The 23,624-nt window shown below is 37.9% G+C and overlaps 1 protein-coding gene and 1 non-coding gene across 6 annotated transcripts in view; both read left to right on the top strand.

Moving 5' to 3' along the window:
- LOC125181538 (zinc finger RNA-binding protein-like) overlaps positions 1–23,624 on the top strand; it is a 47,317-nt gene that overhangs the window by 4,586 nt on the left and 19,107 nt on the right. For 3 of the 5 annotated variants that reach the window (XR_010827348.1, XM_066987378.1, XM_066987380.1), the window contains exons 3-12: positions 9,606–9,888; positions 11,563–11,698; positions 12,460–12,678; positions 14,587–14,828; positions 15,834–16,025; positions 17,802–18,111; positions 20,770–20,957; positions 21,507–21,626; positions 22,591–22,736; positions 23,108–23,270. Coding sequence is in view for 4 of the 5 variants with exons in the window: in XM_066987378.1 (XP_066843479.1) it covers positions 9,606–9,888; positions 11,563–11,698; positions 12,460–12,678; positions 14,587–14,828; positions 15,834–16,025; positions 17,802–18,111; positions 20,770–20,957; positions 21,507–21,626; positions 22,591–22,736; positions 23,108–23,270 (1,999 nt within the window). In the remaining variant the exon portion in view is untranslated. The remainder of the gene's footprint in view (positions 1–9,605; positions 9,889–11,562; positions 11,699–12,459; positions 12,679–14,586; positions 14,829–15,833; positions 16,026–17,801; positions 18,112–20,769; positions 20,958–21,506; positions 21,627–22,590; positions 22,737–23,107; positions 23,271–23,624) is intronic. The other 2 variants (XM_066987379.1, XM_066987381.1) reach the window with 1 other exon arrangement.
- LOC125181539 (small nucleolar RNA SNORA66) lies at positions 7,180–7,312 on the top strand. Its single transcript, XR_007160444.1, has one exon. It is a non-coding gene; the product is annotated as a small nucleolar RNA SNORA66 (small nucleolar RNA).

The following is a 23,624-nucleotide window of genomic DNA, read 5'->3' as shown; positions in this document are numbered from 1 at the left end:
GTATTGTGAGCTGTAACACATAAGGGCAAAGGAAGCTATTTGGGTCCAGAGCAGATCATGATGCCTGTGAGTTTAGGTTAGGATGCAGTCTTCTAGGCAGCCATGTGGAAGTGAATTCTTGCAATTATAGCTAGTGTGGCATTCAGGTGCTGTGCTTAAAATGAATGGGGAACAAAAGTAATCATAATTTTATCACAGGATGAACCTACTTATATTAGAGTGTAAAAATTGTAAATGCTTTCTTTCTGTGAATTTTATGACTGTGGTGCCTTGAATTGCATCCCATCTTAAAGGTTATGCGTTTTTAGCAAAAAGTCTTAATATGATCAAGCTGTGTATGGTGCTGATTCTCCTTTGCTCAATCTATGATAGTCTTAAGTGTTGTCTTAAACATGCTGTTCTATCTTGCTTAATGTACACAAGAAGCCTCCATTAAGCTAGTGCTGTTTATGCAAAGATTTTTGTAGACTTGTTTCCAAACCAGTCAGGTGTCACCCTCAAGTGAGATATGCCAACATTAGTAAGGCAGTAAGGAGCTCTGGGTTTGTTAGCATGGGCTGTGTGCCAGTACTGCAGTTGACTATTGACAGGGAATCAGAGGAGGTGGTGGTAACTGGGGAGGAAAGGTGCCTCAGTAATCAGAGGAAGCTTTGTCATTTGTAAGAGTGAAGTCTGCCAATGAGGTGAAATTTGCAACAGGCTCATGACTTTAAGAACCGAGCACTTGGGAAACTTTTTCTGTTAATATTAAAGTCCTTTGTAGTTGTAACCTCAAAATGTATTGATGATTGCAGGCTTAACTCTGGGGTGTTAAATTATTTGTAAAAACTTGTTACCTAGATGCAAAAATGGTAAAGTGTAGTTGCGTTATTGGTACCTAGAAAAGCAAAGTAGTGGCTAAAGGCAGGAAATATAGAATGCTTCAAGAATTGAATACATTTTTCCTTACTAGTGAAGTTTCTCTCACCTAATAGAGAACTTGCCAATTTTAGGTTTTTTTTTTTTTCCTGACAGGGAAAATGTTAGTAGCTAGTATTTTTTCAGGCAGATGTGACATCTTGAGCTCAGTTCTTTTTTGTGTTGTGCTATCATCGTGAACATGGCTGTTAACTAGACTCTTGAATAAAAGCAATGTTTTGATGATGAAGGAAGTAATATAGGGAAGAGCCATCTGTTGTGTGCAACTGAGTATGGGGGTGGTAGATACAGAGCATTTATTGCATCACTGTTGTAGATGCTTGCAGTTATGGTCTGATGTACAGAGATAAACGTTACCTGATTTGATTGGTTTTAAAGCAGGTAGTGAGAATAAATGTGAAGATTAAACAGTAAAAGTATATTCAAAACATGAACATATTAATCTTTGAGATGAATTATTGATAGCACATGATTTAGCTATACGGTAGCAATCAGTACTTTTTGTTTGTAATAGAATGATAGAAGGATGTTCTTAGAAACAAGGAAGAGAAAGTTAAAATTGCTATAAGGAACTGTCTTTTTCAGGTCATGTGTAGTTGGACTGTAGAATGCGTTACCAGGAGCTGCTAAAATTTAACAGGATTCAAGAGAGTTGTACACTTGCATACCTTCAGGTCTCCCTTTGGTTTCTTAGTGAATTGCATTACAGTCAATATTTTGTTCACAGAATTGTAATAATAGGAAATATTTTTTGTTAAAGTTCTAAAAAGTTATATTCAATCTTCATTAAAGTTTGATGCTTATATCAAGTGACAGGCTGTAGAAAAACAGAAGTCTCTTCTAAAATACAAAATAACTTACTGTAACCGAATATTTTATTTGACCATTTTATGCTGTTTATTGTTAAGTGTGTTCAGGAGAAAAGAGTTGAATGATGATGATTATTTTTTCACTCTGCCCAACTTTCATTAGCACACCTGAAACTTCATCTGACCAGTTATTCAGTAGTTCCTCTTTATCTCCTTCTCTAAAGAAGCAGCAGGTTGTAGTGCTTCATTCAGTTTTTGGAGAGTTAGGTCATACTTGTTTCAATCTTAATATCACTGAAAGAAAAACTGCAGAATTACGTTCTTAGACAGAGCTTTGCTATTCTGCTATTGATAGAACAGTCTATGAAACTGAAAAATCCTGCAGTTGGGTCTCAATAAGTACAGTTTCCTTAACGCCAAAATGTTCTAAGAAGTTAGAGTTTTCAAGAAATAAGGCTTAATTGTTTTGTCTTAAGTTCTAGATATTTGTATTTTTAAAATTATGCTTAAGAGTAGTTTAAATGTCGTGTTAAGCTAGCCTGCAAATCGCTTCTTTAAATGAAAAAATATGCAAGAAACATGACCTTCCTCAGAAATAACTTCTTAACTATAATTTGGATTGAGACAATTGGTTTTAGCCTTAGTTTTAAATCTGTCAGAATAGCACTCTTCAGAAAGTTAAAACTAAATATACAACAATGTCCTTTGCCTCTAGAAAGAATGTTTTCTATGTTCAGTGCTCTAAACCAAGCTGGAATAGCAGCAGTTAAAATGTATGTGTTGGTTGTTAGTACATAGATACATAGGAGATGAGCATTTTTATATTCCTTGGGCTTACGTGCACGTGAACCGTAATTCATTAAGTTAAATCAGTTGGTGTGATGAAATGCAAGGCTTATAGGGAGCCTTATTTGTGCTATCCTTTTTATCTTTCACGTGCTGCATACCCTGTATGGAAATACTGTTTTCTTCTGAAAGTAAATTCCCTTGACAATAAATGCTAAAGATATTAATTTTCTTAATGCACAGCTTACTTTATTTTCCACATTAGGATGTCTGTGGAGTATCTTACAATCTCAAGTCACCTGAAGTTATTACCTGATAAAATAGACAGCATTATATCCCTGTGTTAAATTCTCCTGATATTAATAAATAAATGAAATAAAACAATAACTTTTTCTACCTTCAATGTATTATTTTTTTTAGCAAAGCTTCACTTTTTCCAGATATTGGCCTTTTCTATTAAAAGACAGGAGCAAAGTGTTCTCAGGGGAGGATTTAATATTTATTTCTTAAATTTAAATGCTCTTAATTCTCTGTCATTCTTGGGCTGATAAATCACAGGAAATCTGATAAGCCTTCTATCAGTGTTGATCTATAAAAGTAACAAGGGACGTTTCTGCTGTATTAGATCTAACAGTTATAAGTTCTCATCTAAGCTTGTTTTTGTGAAAGGATGTTGCTCACTTGAAAACCTTTATTATGTAGATATTTAAATTAGACAAACCTGTATTGTTTTGGAACTGGACAATAATGTTTTGCTAAGTGGACACCAATTCTTCATTAATTGCTGTTGATCAGCAACATCTGCTGCTTAGCCAACTTCTGATCTAAAATAATTTTAAGCTTTCTACCATCATATGGAAAAAGAAATACAGACTTTCAAAGTGGAAAAAACACTTTGGAAGTCTTTCTTTTTCTATATCAAAAACACTGCTGCAGTTTCATTGGTGAAGATCTTTGTGCAGTTCAAAAGAGGTTTTCAATTGTTTCTTGAATTTTTTTTTTGAAAAGGGGAATAAATCTGACTGCCCAGCAGAACCAGAGTTTTAAGGAATTTGTTCTCAAGGTGTGGACTTCTTGGTGGTGGTGTTTTAATTTAACTTAACCAAATGTAAGTGTTCAGGCAGGAATTTTCCAGGCTAAATATCTACATAGAAGCATGCTTTTATTTTTTTAACTATACTATAGCTTAATGGATTTTGCAGTGTAGAATTGGGCAGAGGTCATCATTAACCCTTCAGGGCCTCTGTGTTTTGGAATGGGTCCAGTCTTGTTTAACATCTTCATTATTGATCTGGGCGATGGGGTAGAGTGCATCCTCAGTAAATTTGCAGGTGATGCAAAACTGGGAGAGTGGCTGACTCACCAGAGGACCACGCAGCCATCCAGAGTGACTTTCACAGGCTGGAGATGTGGGCTGACAAGGATCTGATGGAAAGGAGAAGCATAACAAGAAATTCAACAAGGAGAAGCACAAAGTCCTGCACCTGGGGAGGAACAACCCCAGGCACTAGTACATGCTGGGGGCCAGCTCTTCAGAAAAGGATCTAGGGGTTCTGGTGGACACCAAGTTGAACACGAGTCAGCAATGTGCCCTTGCTGTGAAGAAGGCTAATGAAATTCTTGGCTATATTAGGTGAAGTATTGCCAGCAGGTCAAGAGAGGTGATCCTTCCCCTCTACTCAGTGTAGGTGTGGCTACAACCTGAGTACTGTATCTGGTTCTGTACTCATCAGTACAAGAGAGGCATGGGCATACTGGAAAGAGTCCAATGGAGTGCCACTTAGTGGGCCACCGAGATGATGAAGGGACTGCAGCACCTCTCCTATGAGGAGAACCTGAGAGAGCTGTGACTGCTCAGCCTGGAGAAGAGGAGGCTTGGGGATCTCATCAATGTCTAGAAATACCTCAGGGGAGTGTACAAAGGGGATGGAGTCACGCTCTTTTTAGTGGCACCCAGTGCCAGGACAAGAGGCAATGGGCACAAACTGGAGCACAGGAGGTTCCCTCTGAGCATCAGGAAGCACTTTTGTGTTGTGTGGGTGACAGAGCACTGGGACAGGTTGCCCAGAGAAGTTGTAGAGTTTCTCTCCTTGGAGATCTTCACACCTGGACGTGGTTCTGGGCACCCTACTTTGGGTGTCCCTGCTTGGGCAGAGGGTTGGACCAGATGCCCTCCGGAGGTCCCTTCCAACCTTGGCCATTCTGGGATTCTATGACTTAAAATTTGCAAAGGGAAAAAAGATTTCTACGTGTTACACTGGTTGAGAATCACAGTTCTGAGTATACACAATACCAAATGCTGATACTAACACTGCAGTTACATTCACGGTCTTAAGTCCAGCTTACAATGTATAAAAGCAAAACACATCTGCCTTGGGAATACTTTATTTCACTTGGTGAAAGAATTTTCATACAGCAGACAGCAATATGGGCAAGGCTATTTCTTGTGGTGGCCTTTGCTCTGGGATGAATTCTACAAGATTGCAAGACAGTACATCCCTTCACCCCCCAGAAAATCAAGTCGACATGGGATTGGAGATTTAGTGTGGAGAAAGACATGGTCGCAGCTTACTGCAGAGAGTCTTATCTAGGAAGTTCAGTATCATGGTGGTATTTCATATGTGGTATTTTTCCTGATATTAATGCATTAGAAAGATTTGATTAGTATTTTCCTTCATTAATGTCAGTAAAAACTAGTATAGATGTTCTTCAAAGATTGTCAGTGGGTTTTTTTCAAAAAATACTTTTCTCATGCACTGTAGTCCAATAATTGTGAATAAAGACTTCATTCTCAATCTCAAGGTTTCTTAGGTTATGGAAGATAAGAGCAAGCTAGGTATACAATGAGATATAAAACTTGAAAAGAAGCAAGTTCATTTGGCAGGATGAAGCAAAGAGCATGGGGAAATAGGCATATGCATAGTAGCGGTTTAGGGCAGGTAGGGAAAGACAAATTAGGAGGTATGGTGCTGGAAATGGCCTTTTTAAGTTGACTGAAACATCTATAGAACCTGGAGCAGAAGACTTTAGTGCAGTGTGTAGACTGTAAACTGGCTGTGGCTGGGATAGTGAAAATACAGTGAAATTAGAACTGGAAGATCCTTATTGATTGATGTACATTGTTCCTAGAAAAGAGAAATTGAAGTGAGCTTGGTGGGAAAGCACTGTTGCTATTATGATCAGCTAAAGAAATAGGTTGGCGTGAATCAAAAATATTTTTTGAATGAAAATCTCTAGCAGATGAGGTATCTTTAGACCAATGCAGCAAAAGTACAATTTGAAGCTGCCAAGTCCTTTACTGATAACTTAAATCAAAGAATTGTTTGTTTCGATTTTCATCTGATAGTAAGCTAAAACACTAAGAATTGTAATATGAAATTGTCTTGAATTGAGTGGCCACAAGCTGGATTTACTTTAAGTAAACATTCATCTAGAACTCCTTTGCTTTCCTGGAGGTAATCAGAAAGTGACTGGAGAAAACCCTGAGAAACATAATCTACCTTCAAAATTAGCTGGGCTTTGAGCATAGGATTAGAACAGATGACCTCCAATGGTTTGTTTCAACCTAAATTACTGTGTGACTTTAAGTTTTGCCTGTTTAGTAATGCCAGTTGGTCTCAGTAGCTTTTGATATGAAGAGAGCTGGAACTCCAAATTTAGAGATGCTTATAAGGACATTAGAATTTATTTTGGGGAAGAAAAGAATTGACCCACACAGAAAACTGGTGAAGTTACCAGGACATTGAATTAGTTTGTGTTAGCTGTGCTGCAGTAATTGTTTGCATGTTCTTAGCTCATAGAACATATGGAGGAATTTAGTTCAACCTTTTCCCACTGTGTTGGATGATTAAGCTAAACTGAATTACTTTTTGTTGTGTTGGAGAACATGCACTTTTTTTTTAACCGTAGCTCAGCTGACATATTCATTGTTGCTCTAATAACTTGATCCCATGCCTAAGTCTTTGGGTCTTGTTCAGTGGGACTAAGTTGAAATACTTGATGAGGTGCAGTATGGAAAATTATTATTTAATGTAGAGATTAATAAAAGAATTGTAGAGAAGTACTGGTAGAGGTGGTTATTATAATTAGAAGAGTGATCATCAAATAGGAATAATTACACTGGAGTTACCCAGGGATTGGTCTTGATTCTTATTTTAGTATGGCATGTCTTAGTATTTGATGCAAAGAAAGTATTGTCAATACGTAAGTAGCTTTACAAGAAGCTGTTCTGAGGAAACCAGACTAGAAAGAAAGCACTGGATAGTACAGCTGAACCTTCATCTGAATTGATGGTTGTGGCCCTCCACAGTCATAAAAGACGAGTAGGTAGTAAATAGGTGCAAAGATGGACTGCAAGAAAGATCTGTGGAACAGAGGGGGTCTGGCTGAATAGTCTGAGAGGAGGTAAGTTGTGTGATGATTGTTTGTCACTGAACAAGGATAAAACCTCTTGTAAGTTAATTGACAAATTTGACACAAAAATCTTTAGATATAAATTAATTACATGGAAGTGTCTGGTCATCTTAATGTTAAAAGGTTTTTGGCAAGAAAATGGGAGAAAAAGGAAGCCCATAAATTTGGAGAAGATGTTGTGAATTTCTGTAACATAATGAGTAGTTCCTTCAAAAAGGAAGAAGCAGGCAGTTCTAGAATGTTTCTTGTAATCTTGCAAACTCAATCACTAGCTCTTCATGATGTTGCAGAAGCAAGAGGAACAGTTTTGCTAAAGTGAAAATGGTAATAGAACTAAGCCTTAGAAATCAAATGATTGGGGCTGTTCATTCTATACCATGATAAGGAAATTTAATACAAAAATAGCAAAGAAGAAATGAGACTGAGCAGAATCTTGTTAATAGTACCATCACAATCTGGCAGTCAGACTGTTCTGTGAACTCCAATGTTTCTAACAGTTCTACCATGCCAAAAAATGGGCCAAGCAAAAAAAAAAAAAAAAAAATCTTGTACTTTTCTGCTAGATTGAGTTAAATCAGTAGCTCAACTAATAGCAGAGCTAGCCAAAGGGATGGAATAGGATGTCATGGCCAGATATATGGGAGGAGGGAAGAGTGAGAATGAGGATAGGGTGGAGCAAGACTGTCCCTTCATTGACAGTATTGCACTGTTGATGAGTTCAGTTGCAATCCAAGTGAAAGTATAAGGCTTCCTTTCCTGTTTTCTCAGTGTAATATATTTTGAGTAGATGCATGTGATACTGTGAATTACCTTAGAACTTGTGAATATTTTACACTTCTGTACTGTTAGGTATGTAAATAATGCAGCCTAATTTTATAGATTATCATTCACTTTTACCATCATAAAATAGTTTTCATGAGTTTTCTGACCCTAAGCTGACAAAACAAAGGCACTACCTATATAGATCAAGTAGGAGGAATTGTTTCAAGCAGTGACTCGAGCTACACCAAAGTATTTTAGGTCTTATCCTTCCACTGTTACACCAAGAAGCTGAAAATAAAATGTAATATAATCATGAGCACAACTCACAACTGAGTTGAGTTTGGATGTAATGTAAATGGTCTTTTAAGCAATGAAATATCAGGGGACTATGGTGGGAAGAAGGTAGAGTCCAGACATGGAAGTCCAGTAGTAATAAAACTTTCTCTGTGTTTCTGCCATAAAAATGGCTTTTTGATATGTTAAAGTCAATGTGTTCTGCTGTAATTAAATGACAAATTTTATTTTTAATTACTAAACACAATGGAGTTATGGAAATGTTTTTAGAAAAACTATCTACACCAAAAAGGTGCTTTGTTTCTGGTAGTTATGTCAGAGATAACATTGCTGTCTTTTGGAAAAGCTATCATGACTTATTGTTCCTTTTGGTTTTGAGCATAACCATGCTGCAATTCCACTGTGCCATTGTGTATGTTTCTTTCAAGTAAGATATCATTTCTGTTTTCTTTAAAATAGCGTATACTATCTCCTTGATAGACATGAAATTGGGTTTGAATTATCTTTTAATAGTTCTATGGAGTTGTAGAACCCCGTAATGATTCTTAAATATTATTGAACAGCAGTGCTGGAAATGTATGAAGAAGAAGAGAAAAAAAGAAAAAAAAAAAAAAACAAAACAAAACAGAATAATCACTGAATCCCCGTTTCATATAATTGTTATACATAGTGATATTTAGCCCAGTTCACTGTATTTTTTCAAAAAATCAAAACAGCTATTGTAAGCTTTTAATCATAATGCATGGGTAGGGATTGAAATAGGACAATAACATTTGTTTCTGTTCAAATAATTAAACCCATTATTAATTTTCTGTTTCCACTGTTAGTAGTTACTTGTTCTTAGTAAATAGCCACATATTAATGTCCTACCTGCAAATTTTAGAAAGGCATGTTAGTCTCAGCATGTTCCTGGAAGATTGCCAGAGCTCTGGTGGAAGTCTTCTTGCTTGATCTGGCTGTCTTTTGATGATCCTTCATGCGGTGAGGCAGTGGACTTCTGTTCAAGTGGGGCCAGTATTTTATAATTGTAAACTTTTGTGGGAAAAGCCTGGTATCAGAGGTATGTTTTTAAAGTGTCTCTGCTTTAACTTTAAGAGTTCTGAGCTAATTTTCATGGAAGTCTTTACAAGCTCATAGCTTTAATATAGTTTACTGAAAAACATAATGGAAGTGCAGGTCAATAACGAGCTGTCATAGAAAAGTAGTATTTTTCTTAATTTGTCAGGTGGTTTTATTGAAGAACTAATGAAGCACTTACAAGCTTGTTGGACTTGAAAAGATAATAGTTTAAAACGTTGAATGAAAGACTTCTGTTCCACTGCTTCAGGGAGGAGGAAAAAAAAAAAAACACAAAACCAACCCACAAACCCTCTCTAAGAAGAAAGTCATTAGCCACTTGATATTTCTATATCCACAGAAACTTCAAAATGATAGTGTTTTTTTAATGTGAGTAGAAGAGAGGTAATACTAGCTATTGAAGCGTATACACAGGTAGATAGCCATTCCTGCTTTGTTTGTAGAACAGACAAATATTAATGAAATCCAGGATTTTGAAATGTCTATGTATTAGCTTAATATGTTGAATTAACCTAATTATTTACTTACTGTCTTTTTTCCATGTAGCCAGCAGCCAGCGTCAGGTGTAGCCTATTCCCATCCAACTACAGTTGCTAGCTACACTGTCCACCAGGCCCCAGTCGCTGCTCACACAGTTACTGCAGCCTATGCCCCAGCAGCAGCTACAGTTGCAGTAGCCAGGCCTGCTCCAGTAGCTGTCGCAGCTGCTGCAACGGCTGCTGCATATGGAGGCTACCCTACAGCGCACACAGCTACAGATTATGGTTATACACAGAGGCAACAAGAAGCTCCACCACCACCACCTCCTGTCACTACGCAGAATTACCAGGTATGTTTAAAAAAAAATTCTTCTGCTTAATCGTTTTTAAACTTGTATGTTAAAAGGAAGAGGCCTGTTTGGAGAGAGATTTGTTGGTACTTCAGACAGCTTCCCATTCTTGGACTGGCTTAAATGTAGTATGACAGCATCCTGTTACTGGATTGTATTCCTTCTCAGTTCATGAGTAAGTAAACTTGCAGTATAAATCAGAGTGCTACATTGATTTTGCAGCTGGAAGATTTCAGTCTGTAGAGGTCATCTTGGGACTTTCTAACATATGTCTTTATTCCTGTTCAGATTTTAGAAGAGTCAGAAGTTGCAGTTCTTCCTGTCTGTCTAGATTCACATAATACAGGTGTATATGCGCGTCAGCAATCCTAGCCCGTTGGTTTCAATCAGACAGTCTAGATGCAGAAAGAGGAGGGATTTTACATGGCCAGGTAGTTTTCCATTGGAAATGTGAGCTTTATTTGCATTTTTAACAGCTTTTTTTCTACATTAGCATTTGTTAGTCCAAGCCTTCAGTGGATATCTCTAGGCTGGTGTGTTTATGCACAAGAATTACATAAATTTTGTGGCATGGCTCATATTTAAAATTTGCATTTACTCGTGAGACAGAGGACATTGAGACAGTATGTCCCTTGTAATATTTCCTTAATATATTAGTTGTAAAATTATCAAGGCGTTATATAGATTCTAATTAGTGTTATTTTGTTTAAAAGGATGATTCTGTTGCTTTAGGTTATCAGTTCTTTTGTGCAGCTTTTAGAATTTATTACATATGGTAATGAATTGTAACCTAGGAGTCCTTCCAGTTGGGTGTATATTCACAACGTCATTAAGGTAGTCAGTTACTCAATGTATTCAGACAGAAAAGAGAGTACCCTAAATTAAAGAAAATTTCATGTCAGTAGACTTCAGCTAACGTAGTTTATGCCCTGCTACCCATCAGTTGGGCAGCTAGTTGCGCTTTACCGTAAATATGGTATGGATGAGAAAATATGTATACATATGTAGTGGTTTCCAGGCTCACCTCTTCTAAGCTTACTAGCCATCTTCTGAGTTCTGGCTGTGTTGAATGGGCTACTTGCCTTACCCTTGTAGACTAGTTATGGTTCCCTAATGGAACAGCTGATATGTCAAAAAATGAAGAAGGCTTTGAAAGTGTCACTTCCACACTCTAACAAATATAACCAAGAAAACCATTAACCATTTTTAATGAATGGATTTTTAAGGCAAATATAGGATGATGTTTGTAACCTTGTGACTTTATTGTGGTTTATAGAAATTAACATTTTGTGGAGATTGGTGTTGTTTTCTTCCTTTTTTTTTTTTTAGGAATTTGATATAGTTCCTATGAAAAACTAATGACAGTAGTTGCTTTTCAGTTATGAAATAGTTTGGAAGGGAAAATGATTTAATTAAGTAAGGTTAATTTCTATATAAAGTCTGAAAAAGACCATCAGGTTTGTATTCTGGCCAGAAGTATTTGTAAACATTTAATTTCTTTAATGCATATATCTATGTATATTGTCTCTATAAATAATTTCTAAAACTATCTCCTTTAGTGTAGACTAGAAGGAAATATATTGTTTTTATTTTTTGACTCTGGTAATGAGCTTTATTACTCCAGATGCCTATTTTAAGGAGAAAATTGCTGTTTTCTTCTTTGAAAATTTTTAGGATTCCTATTCTTATGTTCGATCTACTGCCCCAGCTGTAGCTTATGACAGCAAACAATACTATCAACAGCCAACAGCAACTGCTGTGGCTGCTGCCCAGCCTCAGCCTTCAGTAGCTGAATCGTACTACCAGACAGGTGGGTTGCACGCTTCCAACTCCTGTCATTATACAGTGTGGGTACTACACTAATACCTTAAAAATATGTCTTTGAACACGTCACGTTACCCAGATTTTAGTTTTCTCACGTAATCCTTGATAATGTGTAGAAGAATATGCTACATCTAGAACTTGAATGTTATTGCTGTAACTTTATTTGGATAACTGGATGTTGCTGTAACTATCTTTGAATTTTGGATTGTTATTAAATGCACACAAAACATACTTCTAGGCAAATGTTTTGCTGATTTGTCTAGAAAGTTTGCTGAACTGTGCAAATAGTCAGTGGTGGGTTCAGATGATAATTTGGTTAGACTTTATTTGTAATTCTGCGGTTACTTAATGATGTATGTAGTTATTATTGGTATCATGACTGCTGCAAAGCGTAAGTCTTTTATGTTAATGAGAAGTAATATGAAGGTTTAGATGTTCTTTAGCTTAGTGTATTCCAGTAAAAACTGAATTTGAAGGTTATTTGAGAACATGACAGCGTAGTTGAAAAAAATCTGAGGCTTACTAATGTGACCTGAGACATAATTACACAGTTGTGTGTTTTTTACACAATGTATAACCATAACTGTTAAAATAATACTAATAAAGGAACCAACCAAAAAAACACCTCTCCTTGTTATGTTTAATTCCCAGAATGTTGTTAGGTATCATTAAGCATTACTTAATATGGTTTACACTTCATTCAACTAAAGCCTATGTTTGTATACTTCTGTTTTCTATCCTCATTAGCTCAGAAAGCAGGATATAGTCAAGGGGCAGCTCAATATACTCAAGCCCAACAAACACGACAAGTGACGGCTATAAAACCTGCAACCCCAAGTCCAGCAACAACTACATTTTCTATATATCCAGTATCCTCTACTGTACAGCCAGTAGCAGCTGCAGCTACTGTTGTTCCATCCTATACTCAAAGTGCAACGTACAGTACAGCAGCAGTTACTTACTCTGGTAAGAGTTGTGTGTATTATGCTGCTGGGATCTTTGTCACGGAAGATTACAGGTGTTCAATGTCACGGAAGATTACAGGTGTTCAATTGCATCATAGTCTACTGAGAAGCATCAACCAGTTGCATCAAAATGTTTTGCAAGTATAATGATTTATCTTTAAAAGAGTTTTGATGCTTAAGTATGCCTATTTTGTTACATGTGAAAATATAGCAAGTATTAGCATGCCTATGTACATGGTGTTTTGTGACTTTCTGTGAGTTTTGGAGAGAAAAGATGGGGGAATAGAAAAAAATGGAGAGACATCCACACAAATAAAACCCAGGGAAACTGGAAGAGAGCATGATGCTATCAAACAACAGGGAGAACCAATCCAATATAAATCTTGTAATTTTGGGTTCTCTTGGCCCAAAATGGGAGGAGAATGGGTACTAAACAAACAAACAAAAAAACACTTTAAACATTAGAATCCAAAACCTAGTTAAAGGTGAAAAGAAACGTCAGGTTTATGGCCAGATAGTGATCAACTGGCATGTTATAGCTACCTTGAAATTTTTTGGTTTTCTGCTTAAAAAGGGATTTTAAAGGGACTTCCTTGAAAGAGAACCTGATCAGAGAATTAAAATAGTTGAACCAGTAGATGTAATAAGTTCATGGGAAAACTGTCTCAAAGGTATGAAAGCCTGGTTTCCTTGATTTATTCAGCTTTGATACTAGAAATCAAGGAGTGCATATCTAGGGTGTGCTGCAGAGGTTTTAGCAGACAATTAGCTTTGCGTTAAAACAATTTAAATCACTGAAGTAGAATGTAATAATAGCACTAGCAGTTCTATCTTTTGTATTCATTTTTTTGCCTTCCTCTACACAATTTGTCCTCCTTTTCATTTTGGATCTTGAACAATAAATCCGGTTCCAAAAGACTATTCCATTTGGCCTTTGAGAAACATTTTGTTCTTGTTATGTCGTGAACATGAGCCAACAGCATGCCCAGGTGGCCAAGAAGGCCAACGGCATCCTGGCTTGTATCAGGAATAGTGTAGCCAGCAGGACCAGGGAGGCAATCGTCCCCCCATACTCTGCTCTGGTGAGGCCGCACCTCGAGTCCTGTGTTCAGCTTTGGGCCCCTCACTACAAGAAGGACATGGAGGCCCTGGAGCATGTCCAGAGAAGGGCCATGAAGCTGGTGAAGGGCCTGGACCACAAGTCCTATGAGGAGCGGCTGAGGGAACGTGGGTTGTCTAGTCTGGAGAAGAAGAGGCTCAGGGGAGACCTTATTGCTCTCTACAACTACCTGAAAGGAGGTTGTGGGGAGCTGGGGGTCGGCCTCTTCTCGCAGATAACTAGTGATAGGTCGAGAGGGAATGGCCTCAAGTTGCGCCAGGGGAGGTTTAGGTTGGAAATTGGGAGACATTTCTTCTCAGAAAGAGTGGTCAGGCATTGGAATGGGTTGCCCAGGGAGGTGGTAGAGTCACCGTCCCTGGGGGTGTTTAAGGAAAGGTTGGACGTGGTGCTTAGGGACATGGTTTGGTGGGTGACGTTGGTAGTAGGGGGATGGTTGGACCAGATGATCTTGGAGGTCTTTTCCAACCTTAATGATTCTATGAATCAGTCTTGCCAGATGTACCAGGAATTTTCACATATTCTTTAGGGATGATTTGATATATCCAGCAATATAACTATGTGTCTGCGAAGATGTCCAAAAAAAAAGATACAAGTGGTATGCTATGTATTTGTGATATTTGTGTACTGTGAAACATCAAGAAAAACTTGGACTATGTAACAAGATATCAATAAATTGTTTATATCCTGCCCCCCACCTCTGTTACGCAGTGTGCTTGTAAGTAGTGTTATGTAATTGATACATGATGTACTATACAGTGATGTAATATTTATTTTATTTTGATCTTTGAGGTACCTCTTATTCTGGCTATGAAGCTGCTGTGTATTCAGCTGCATCATCCTATTACCAGCAGCAGCAGCAACAGAAACAGGCAGCAGCAGCTGCTGCTGCTGCAGCAACAGCTGCTTGGACAGGGACCACCTTTACAAAAAAGGCACCGTTCCAAAATAAGCAACTGAAAGCAAAACAACCTCCCAAACCACCCCAGATCCACTACTGTGATGTTTGTAAGATCAGCTGTGCTGGACCACAGGTACTTGTATTATGTAATATTCTGCTATATGTTTTCGTCATAATTTCTTCAGAAAAAAATGACCCCTTTTAGAATACTTGTTAAATCTTAAGGAGCTGATTCTGCAGTTTTATTAAAGGAATAATTAAATGAAAGTCTGTGCTATTATAGTTACTACGTGAAGACAAAAGATGCATCCTGTTAGCTTGTACAGAGAAGCTTTGACAATACTTTGAACTACAGAAGTATTATAAACTATTAATTTGATTTGCTTTTTTAGCATAGCAAACTTCTTTAGAAAACACTTTTTTTCAAAACTACTTAATTATATACATTTTGTGAATGGTAAGCCTGAAAATTTATTTTTCATGGTATTCTGTCATCCCAGTTTAGTTTCACAGTGGGTACGAGTGTGTAAATTGTAGACATTAAGTCATGTAGTATCTGTGTGTGTTTGACTCAACAGTTCTTTAAGTCTATCATTATTTCCCACCCTGTCTCTCTAGGTTGTCAGTGATGGTATAGGAGCAAATCTCAACTTCTGCATTTCATTTTCACCACAGCTTTTTGTGCTACCTTATTTTGAATCAAATTTTTAGCTCTCGGGATACACTTAATCAGTGTCATTATGCAGGTTGAGGAAAATTCAAAATCGAGAATAATTCAATGTTTCAATGTTTCAATAATTCAACTGCAACTGAGATACAGTTTTGTGATCATCTCAAGTTTTCAATATTAATATCTTTTGAACTGTAGTTGATTGAGGAAGTGAGCGGGTAGGGGAGGAGAACCCAGGTTGTATTACTTCTAAAAGTGGAATTCTGGTGGTGGTGAAGAAAATTTCTTGTTCTTACAAATGGCCTGTTTATGCCTTAGAGCATGTCATATAAAATAAATGTTCAAAGTAGGAAGTAGTTCTTATACAAAGCATGTATTTTATGTTATGGTCTATTCTCCATGTATTCACTTGAAAGATAAACAAGCAGTACAAAGGTAGCTTACTGTGTGTATTATTTATTTAATTAGACTTATAAAGAACACTTAGAAGGCCAGAAACACAAAAAGAAAGAAGCAGCATTAAAAGCTTCCCAGAACACCAATAACAGCAGCACATCTGCTCGTGGATCTCAAAATCAGTTGCGCTGTGAGCTTTGCGATGTGTCTTGTACAGGAGCAGATGCATATGCTGCCCATATCCGTGGAGCAAAACATCAGAAAGTAAGAGCCTTCTTTGTTCTTATTACACAAGTCAGTTGTATATTTTTCCCATCATCTTAGAGGGGAGAAAATAAGCAGAAACAATATAGTTTGAATAATTTCATTTTAAAATGTTTATTTCTGCTTTTTGTTTCGAATGTAACTTTAAGCTTGCTATTAGAAGGGCATTGTCGGGAGAAAGGGGGAAAAATACTGCTGCTGCATCAATAAGAAGGGGATGTATTAGGGAAAGTATGGAAATTCTAGCATGAAGGTGTAGAATAAGGTGGGGAAAAGAGTCAGTGAAGACATGTAGTAACATGCTTGTCTTCAGTAACTCTTTCCAAGGCTTTTCTTGGTAGTCAGCTTACTTGCTTGGTGCTGTGAAGTTCACAGTGCGCTTTGAAATGCTGTAAGCTGAGTCAGTGCCAAGGGACAGGACAATTATGCATCACACCTTGGCATTTCTTGCAAACAAAATTTGGTATATGGGAGCACAGAACAGTGCACTGTAGTAGTAGGCTTCATAGTGTGTGTTTTGGAATACTTTGGGTAAACATGCTTTCCCTACTGTCTGGGTGCAGGTATGTAGGTATTCTGGACAGAAGACTCGGTCTTCACTGTGAACCCCTGTGACCCGTGTTTTGAATTTGGCCATAAATAGAATAGCACTGCAGTGTGTGTTTATATATTACAGATTTTCTTCATAACTTGGGCAAGATTAATGTCAGTAACAAATACAGTATTAATATTCAGCTTTTACAGCTCTTACCTTTCTAACCCAGAGCACTGTACAAAGTGGCATCAGTAACATCATTCCTATTAAAATAAATAAATCTCACAACGCACCTAAAAGTTTCCTCAATATAATTTTTGTTAGTGCAAGAACAAATATAATTGAGATGTGTCTAGTGTTTTTTCATAAATACGTTGAGCCATTAATTTTTTTGTGGTGTCCCTAGTAATTGGATAGGTATATGGAGTGTGGTATGTTATCTTCATACATGCGGATGTAGCTTTCTTTTCCCTATAGGTAGTGACTATCTACTGCTAATTTAGGTTGTCATCTGTGTAAAACTAAAATCTCAAAGAAATCTATTACTTTGGTACACTATGAAGAATCTTGTGCGTTCTACTGCAGAAGTCATTTTGAAGAGTTGCTTAAACTTGAATTTATAGTCTGTATTCCAATGGGGGGAATATGATTTACTTCAAAAAATAAAAAGCAAAAACCCAAGAAGCGTATGTATACTGTTGTATATGTATTATTGTTGTCTACACTTTTGCATTAAAGGTGTGCTAACAGATGTCTTTATTGCTACTTTCAAATCTTTCCCAATCTTTAGCTTTCATTTTGCATGTTTAGTTTTTATGGACTGCTTGTATTCCTTTTTCAGGTGATGGTCAGCTCTTTCAAAAAAGTAGTTTAATGTATTATGCTTTTTGAAGAGAAGAAAAAGTAACCAGGCAGCAAAACAGCGACATGGAAACATTTTGAGCAAAATTCCTCCTTCAGTTTTACTGGCCTTTCAGTTTATTGGCTATCTCATCCATGTAGCTTTTGGAGTAAATACTGAATTTGCGATGGAAATAAGCAATCTGAGACGACAATTAACGATTTGCTTGTTACATATGACAGAAACTTCTACATGTTCATCTTTTTTTGCCAAGATCACTTTTTATTTTTATTTTTTCGACGTTATATTTGTTTGTGTTACAGCCTCCATAACCTATAATAAGTTCATTTTTTTCTAGTTGTCCTAGAGAGAGTATATGAATTTCTCTTTATTCTTATAGGTAGTAAAATTGCACACAAAACTTGGCAAACCCATTCCTTCAACTGAACCAAATGTGGTTACCCAGGCTACTTCCTCAACATCCACATCTGCTTCCAAACCAGCTGCATCTGCTTCAAACATATCAACTATATCAACTAGCAGCAGTACTGTGAACTCCTCTGTTGCATCCTGTGCAGTGAAAATTCTTACTACCGTGTCAAGCACACCACTTAACACGGCGTCCAGCAACAAAACATCTTCAACTGCTGCTAATATAGCCGTAAAGAAAACATCTACACCGAAAATAAACTTTGTTGGCAAGTACAGAAGTCAGTCTTCATTTTGAAACCTAACCTATTCCATATCTTTTTTTAAAGATCTTAGTTTAGCAAATACAAATGTATTGAGTTAACTATGCATGAGTAATTACTGATAGGTGAAAATAAAAATGCGTATAAAAGTTCTGCTTCATAATTTATGGTACAAGTCGATGGGGCTGGATGGGATCCACCCGAGGGCACTGAGAGAACTGGCGGAAGAGCTGACCAAGCCCCTTTCCATCATTTATCAGCAGTCCCGGCTATCGGGGGAGGTCCCAGTTGACTGGCGGCTAGCAAATGGGACGCCCATCTACAAGAAGGGCTGGGGGGTAGACCCGGGGAACTATAGGCCTGTTAGTGTGACATCAGTGCCAGGGAAGCTCATGGAGCAGATTATCTTGAGTGTCATCAGGCGGCACTTGCAGGGCAAGGCGGCGATCAGGCCCAGTCAGCATGGGTTTATGAAAGGCAGGTCCTGCTTGATGAACCTCATCTCCTTCTATGACCAAGTGACACGCTTAGTGGATGAGGGAAAGGCTGTGGATGTGGTCTTCATTGGGTTAAACACTGGCTGGATAGCCGGGCCCAAAGAGTCATGGTGAATGGAGTCAAATTCAGTTGGAGGCCGGTCACTAGTGGAGTCCCCCAGGGCTCAGTACTAGGGCCAGTTCTCTTTAACATCTTTATCAGTGATCTGGATGAGGGGATCCAGTGCACCCTCAGTAAGTTTACAGGTGACACCAAGTTAGGTGCGTGTGTCGATCTGCTCGAGGGTAGGAGGGCTCTGCAGGAGGATCTGGATAGGCTGGACCGATGGGCTGATGAGGCCAACCGTATGAGGTTCAACAAGGCCAAGTGCTGGGTCCTGCACCTGGGGCGTAACAACCCCAAGCAGTGCTACAGGCTGGGAGATGAGTGGTTGGAAAGCTGCCTGGCAGAGAAGGACCAGGGAATACTGGTTGATAGTCGGCTGAATATGAGCCAGCAGTGTGCTCAGGTGGCCAAGAAGGCCAACAGCATCCTGGCTTGTATAAGAAGCAGTGTGGCCAGCAGGTCCAGGGAAGTGATTGTCCCCCTGTACTCAGCTCTGGTGAGGCCTTACCTCGAGTACTGTGTTCAGTTTTGGGCCCCTCACTACAGGAAGGACATGGAGGTGCTCGAGTGAGTCCAGAGAAGGGCGATGAAGCTGGTGAGGGGTCTGGAGAACAAGTCTTCTGAGGAGCAGCTGAGGGAGCTGGGGTTGTTCAGCCTGGAGAGGAAGAGGCTCAGGGGCGACCTCATCGCTCTCTATAGGTGTGGGAAAGGAATTCGCAGGGAGCTTTGTGCTGTTTCACATGTCCCTGAGTTAGAGATAATGAGGAGAACTGCGGTAGAACCAGAAACTTGAGCAAGGTCGAGATAAAGTAAATTGGCTACAGTGTTAAAGATGAGCTTTGGGCAGTGGCCAATTGCTGGCTGGCTTAAGGCGCGTGTCTGAGGGTCTCTAACCAATTGTAAGACAGATTCGGGCATGTGGACAGTGCGTGGGGCTACGGGGAAAGTATATGTAGCGGTGAAAAATGGCAATAAACGGTCTCCTGTTCAAGAGCCATCAGGAGTCGGTGTCTTGCATCCCTTTATATAGGTACCTTAAAGGAGGCTGTTGCAAGGTGGGGATTGGTCTGTTCTCCCACATGCCCAGTGATAGGACGAGGGGGAATGGGCTAAAGTTGCCCCAGGGGAGGTTTAGGTTGGATATTAGGAAGAACTTCTTTACCAAAAGGGTTGCAAATCATTGGAATGGGCTGCCCAGGGAAGTGGTTGAGTCACCATCCCCGGAGGTCTTTAAAAAAGACGTTTAGATGTAGAGCTTATTGATATGGTTTAGTGGAGGACTTGTTAGTGTTAGGTCAGAGGTTGGACTTGGTGATCTTGGAGGTCTTTTCCAACCTAGATGATTCTGTTTTCTATCCTGTTGTCTCCACCTGACTTTTCCTGGAGGCTTCTTCCTCCTTCTTAAGAGTGTTTTGTTTTCTTACATAGTAGCTGATGGAGTGTTGCAGTTTATAGTCCAGTTGGTCCTAATTTCAGTTTACAGCCTGGACTTCTGTGGCAGACAGGCAGTTGATTACTGGGCAGCTGAAACATCCTTGTAACAGTGGAAGCGTAAAGTGGAAACTTTTTGAAATTAGCATGATAGACATATAGAGATGGGAAGTAGATGTTCTGAAATAAGCTGTTCTCCTCTCAAAGGAAAAACCTATGCAGTTACAACATTGAGAGCATATTACCTTTGTTAATACACAAATTATATGGTTTTCAAATATGTTTTTGGATCCATTTAAAAAAAATAGAGATTATTAAAATGTCTTTGTTCCTTTCGGTCCTGTTTCTTTTGAAAAAGCATGCAAGTGAATGATGAAAATTACGTAAAGTAGTAGGTTTTTGTGCTAAAATAAAAAGATAATACTAAGTGCTTTAAACAAACTTGAATGTTTTCAAACTTTTATTTATAAAAAAAACCCAACACTTATATTTTAAATATGTTTAAGTTTTAATTAGTTTTAAAAGACTGATAAAGCTTTGGCCAGAACATTGATACTTGCAAATAAACTCTTCAGTCCGTACATCACGTGTAATCATGTTTGCATTTTATGGAAGTTAAAAAATTTTAATTTTAATATGTAGGTGGTAATAAGCTTCAGACAACAGGAAGTAAACTTGAAGAAATGAAATCAGCTGAAAGTGTTAAAACAACTCTTGTTGCCACGGTACAAACACAGGAAGTAAAACCAGCAACTGAACCAGTGACTCCTGCGACTCTTGCTGCCCTGCAAAGTGATGTACAGCCAGTGGGCCATGACTACGTGGAGGAGGTATCGATGCAAAAATGTGTATTATTTTAACTATTTCAGTGAAAAATTGTTCATTATGAAAGAAGGCATTACACCTGCAAAGGCTTGTGCATATATTCACATTTTTGGATTGTATATGTTTTGAACTGAGTGGCGGACTCTTCACGTTGGTGTTATGAGACGTGGATCAAGTCAATAGGATCAGAATCTGATGTAAATCTTTCATTATTTTTCATTATTTGAGTTTTTTTTAATTTTTTAAAATTTTCATTATTTTTGGTTTGCTATTATTAATTTCTGCTCAGTATGTTCAGGTTGAAGTTTAAAGCTGTGTGCTCATTGGAATGGAAGAACTCGGTTCGTTATGGAGCACAGTGGTGTCTCTGGCAGAATTGAAAGCTTGCTTTCTTTCGGTTACTGTGTGAACTTTTTAGTATGTGTTAAGATGAATAGACATTATCCAGTGTCACTGAATTAAATTCATTTTTACATCATTTTTGGGTTTAAAACAAAAATAGCAACAACAACAAAAAAAACACAAAAACAATTGTGTTAAAATTTATTTTCCAGGTAAGAAATGATGAAGGAAAGGTGATCCGCTTTCACTGTAAACTTTGTGAATGCAGTTTTAATGATCCAAATGCCAAGGAGATGCACTTAAAAGGGAGGCGGCACAGACTTCAGTATAAGGTTAGTAGAAATGTTTATGCTTCTATCTGAAAATCCATCAGATTGTCAGTTAATTGAACAGTCTTACATTTAAAGAATAGCCAAACTAAGTACTCTGAGTAAACAGCACATTAAAGAAGGTAGAGAAATATATTGATTTTCTTTGGAGTATAGTCTTCAAAGCAGTAATGCAGACTATGAAACTGCATTTTGATTTTGTTTGTTTTTAAACATTTTGAATGTTGCTTTTGGGAACCTTTGCAACATTAAAATATGATACAACATATGCAAGCAACAATAGGTTCTTTTATGTTGTTTACCATTAATTTCAAGCAGTGTAATAGAATAGTGCTTAATGTTTTTGGCAGGATAGACCACACAAACCTTCTGTGGAGACATTTGAGAAATGAGCATTGGAGCTTTTTTTCCAGTCATGAGTGGAGAGCCACCTGTATTGATATATGCTGTGCATTTTGATTATTATGAAACAATGTAAGAAGAATCTACTGTGGTCTCAGGAGATGTAATGGGCCTGTGTAATCATGAAAGGGATGAAAAAAGAGAATTGCTAGAAAAATGTGTTCAGTAACTCATGGTTATACAGCTGTATGAGGTACCTTTCAGGAATTAGGGTGTCAGGAAGCACACGGTAGTTGAGAGGAAATGTTTTTTCAGGCTACAGATTAGTCACCTGGCTACAGAATGAACAGCAAATTACTTGGTCTTTCATGTAACATTTTCATCTTAAATTACTTTGTTCCTGATGTAGGTAAAGAGGGGATTCATGCTATTTGTAATATGTTATTTCTTTAAAATACTGGACACGATTTTCTTCAACTACTCATTCAGTGTAGTTCTAAAACTGCATTTTACTTCCCTTGATTTTATTGTAGACAAGTAGTGTGTGTTAAACATTCCAGGAAAAACTCTGTAAATTTGAGATGACGAGGAAAACCAGCATTTCATTCATTTTTTTCTGAACTAGAAAAAAGTAAACCCAGATTTACAAGTAGAAATAAAGCCCAGTATTCGAGCAAGAAAAATTCAAGAAGAAAAGATGAGGAAACAGATGCAGAAAGAAGAATACTGGAGAAGGCGAGAAGAGGAAGAACGCTGGAGGATGGAAATGAGGTAATGCATTGTTTTATCAGTAAATGAGACAAAGCTGAAGTCGGATTAAAACTAACTCTGCTTCTGTAGTTAGTTCTTTTGAATGATGTGGGAACTCTGTACTGTCTTGTTTTAAATTAAATTGTCATTAACTCACTGGGATTTGCGTTTGCTGGTCTTCGAGCCCTCTGAGGAATGTGGACTTACTAGAATTATTTTGCTATAAACAGACTCCCTTTCAAAAAGCCATTCATTTTTACTTACCCTCTGGAATTCCCTGGTATTTGCACAATTACTAGAAACGAGTTAGTGAGGACATCCAAGAATTCATTTAGAATGTTTCGAAGTACTAACAGCTATGTAAAGAGAATGCTTTGTTTCATGCACTTCAGGCGATATGAAGAAGACATGTACTGGAGGAGAATGGAGGAAGAGCAGCATCACTGGGATGACCGTCGCAGAATAGCAGATGGAGGATATCCTCATGGTCCTCCAGGACCTCTAGGCCTGCTGGGAGTTAGACCAGGAATACCTCCTCAGCCCCAAGGACCAGCTGTGAGTTTCTTAACTTGAGGGGAAAACAATGAAATCTTACTTACCAGGAGGCACAGTTAAGGACTGTAAATTATTCAGTGCTGAGTTGTCTCCATCCTTTCTTAATAAAGGATTCGTAAAGGTTAAGAAAAAATTATATGCTAATGAAATTATGTAGATGAACCTTTCTTCCAAAATAAGTCCACTTAATATGACAATAAGATGCCTCGAAGACAAATACTGACGCTTCTGAAATACAAGTCTTTCTGGATTTGTGTATTACTTTTATTTAATTGCATTATACAACGTTATTTTCTTGATCTTTAAAGGTCCCTTCTAACTCAAACCATTCTATAATTGTGGACAAATATATTG

The sequence above is a fragment of the Anser cygnoides genome, chromosome W (assembly GCF_040182565.1).
Source record: "Anser cygnoides isolate HZ-2024a breed goose chromosome W, Taihu_goose_T2T_genome, whole genome shotgun sequence".
NCBI classification, from domain to species: domain Eukaryota; kingdom Metazoa; phylum Chordata; class Aves; order Anseriformes; family Anatidae; genus Anser; species Anser cygnoides.
The sequence above is the reverse complement of the archived record's forward strand: the minus strand, read 5'-3'. Positions and strand labels throughout refer to the sequence as shown.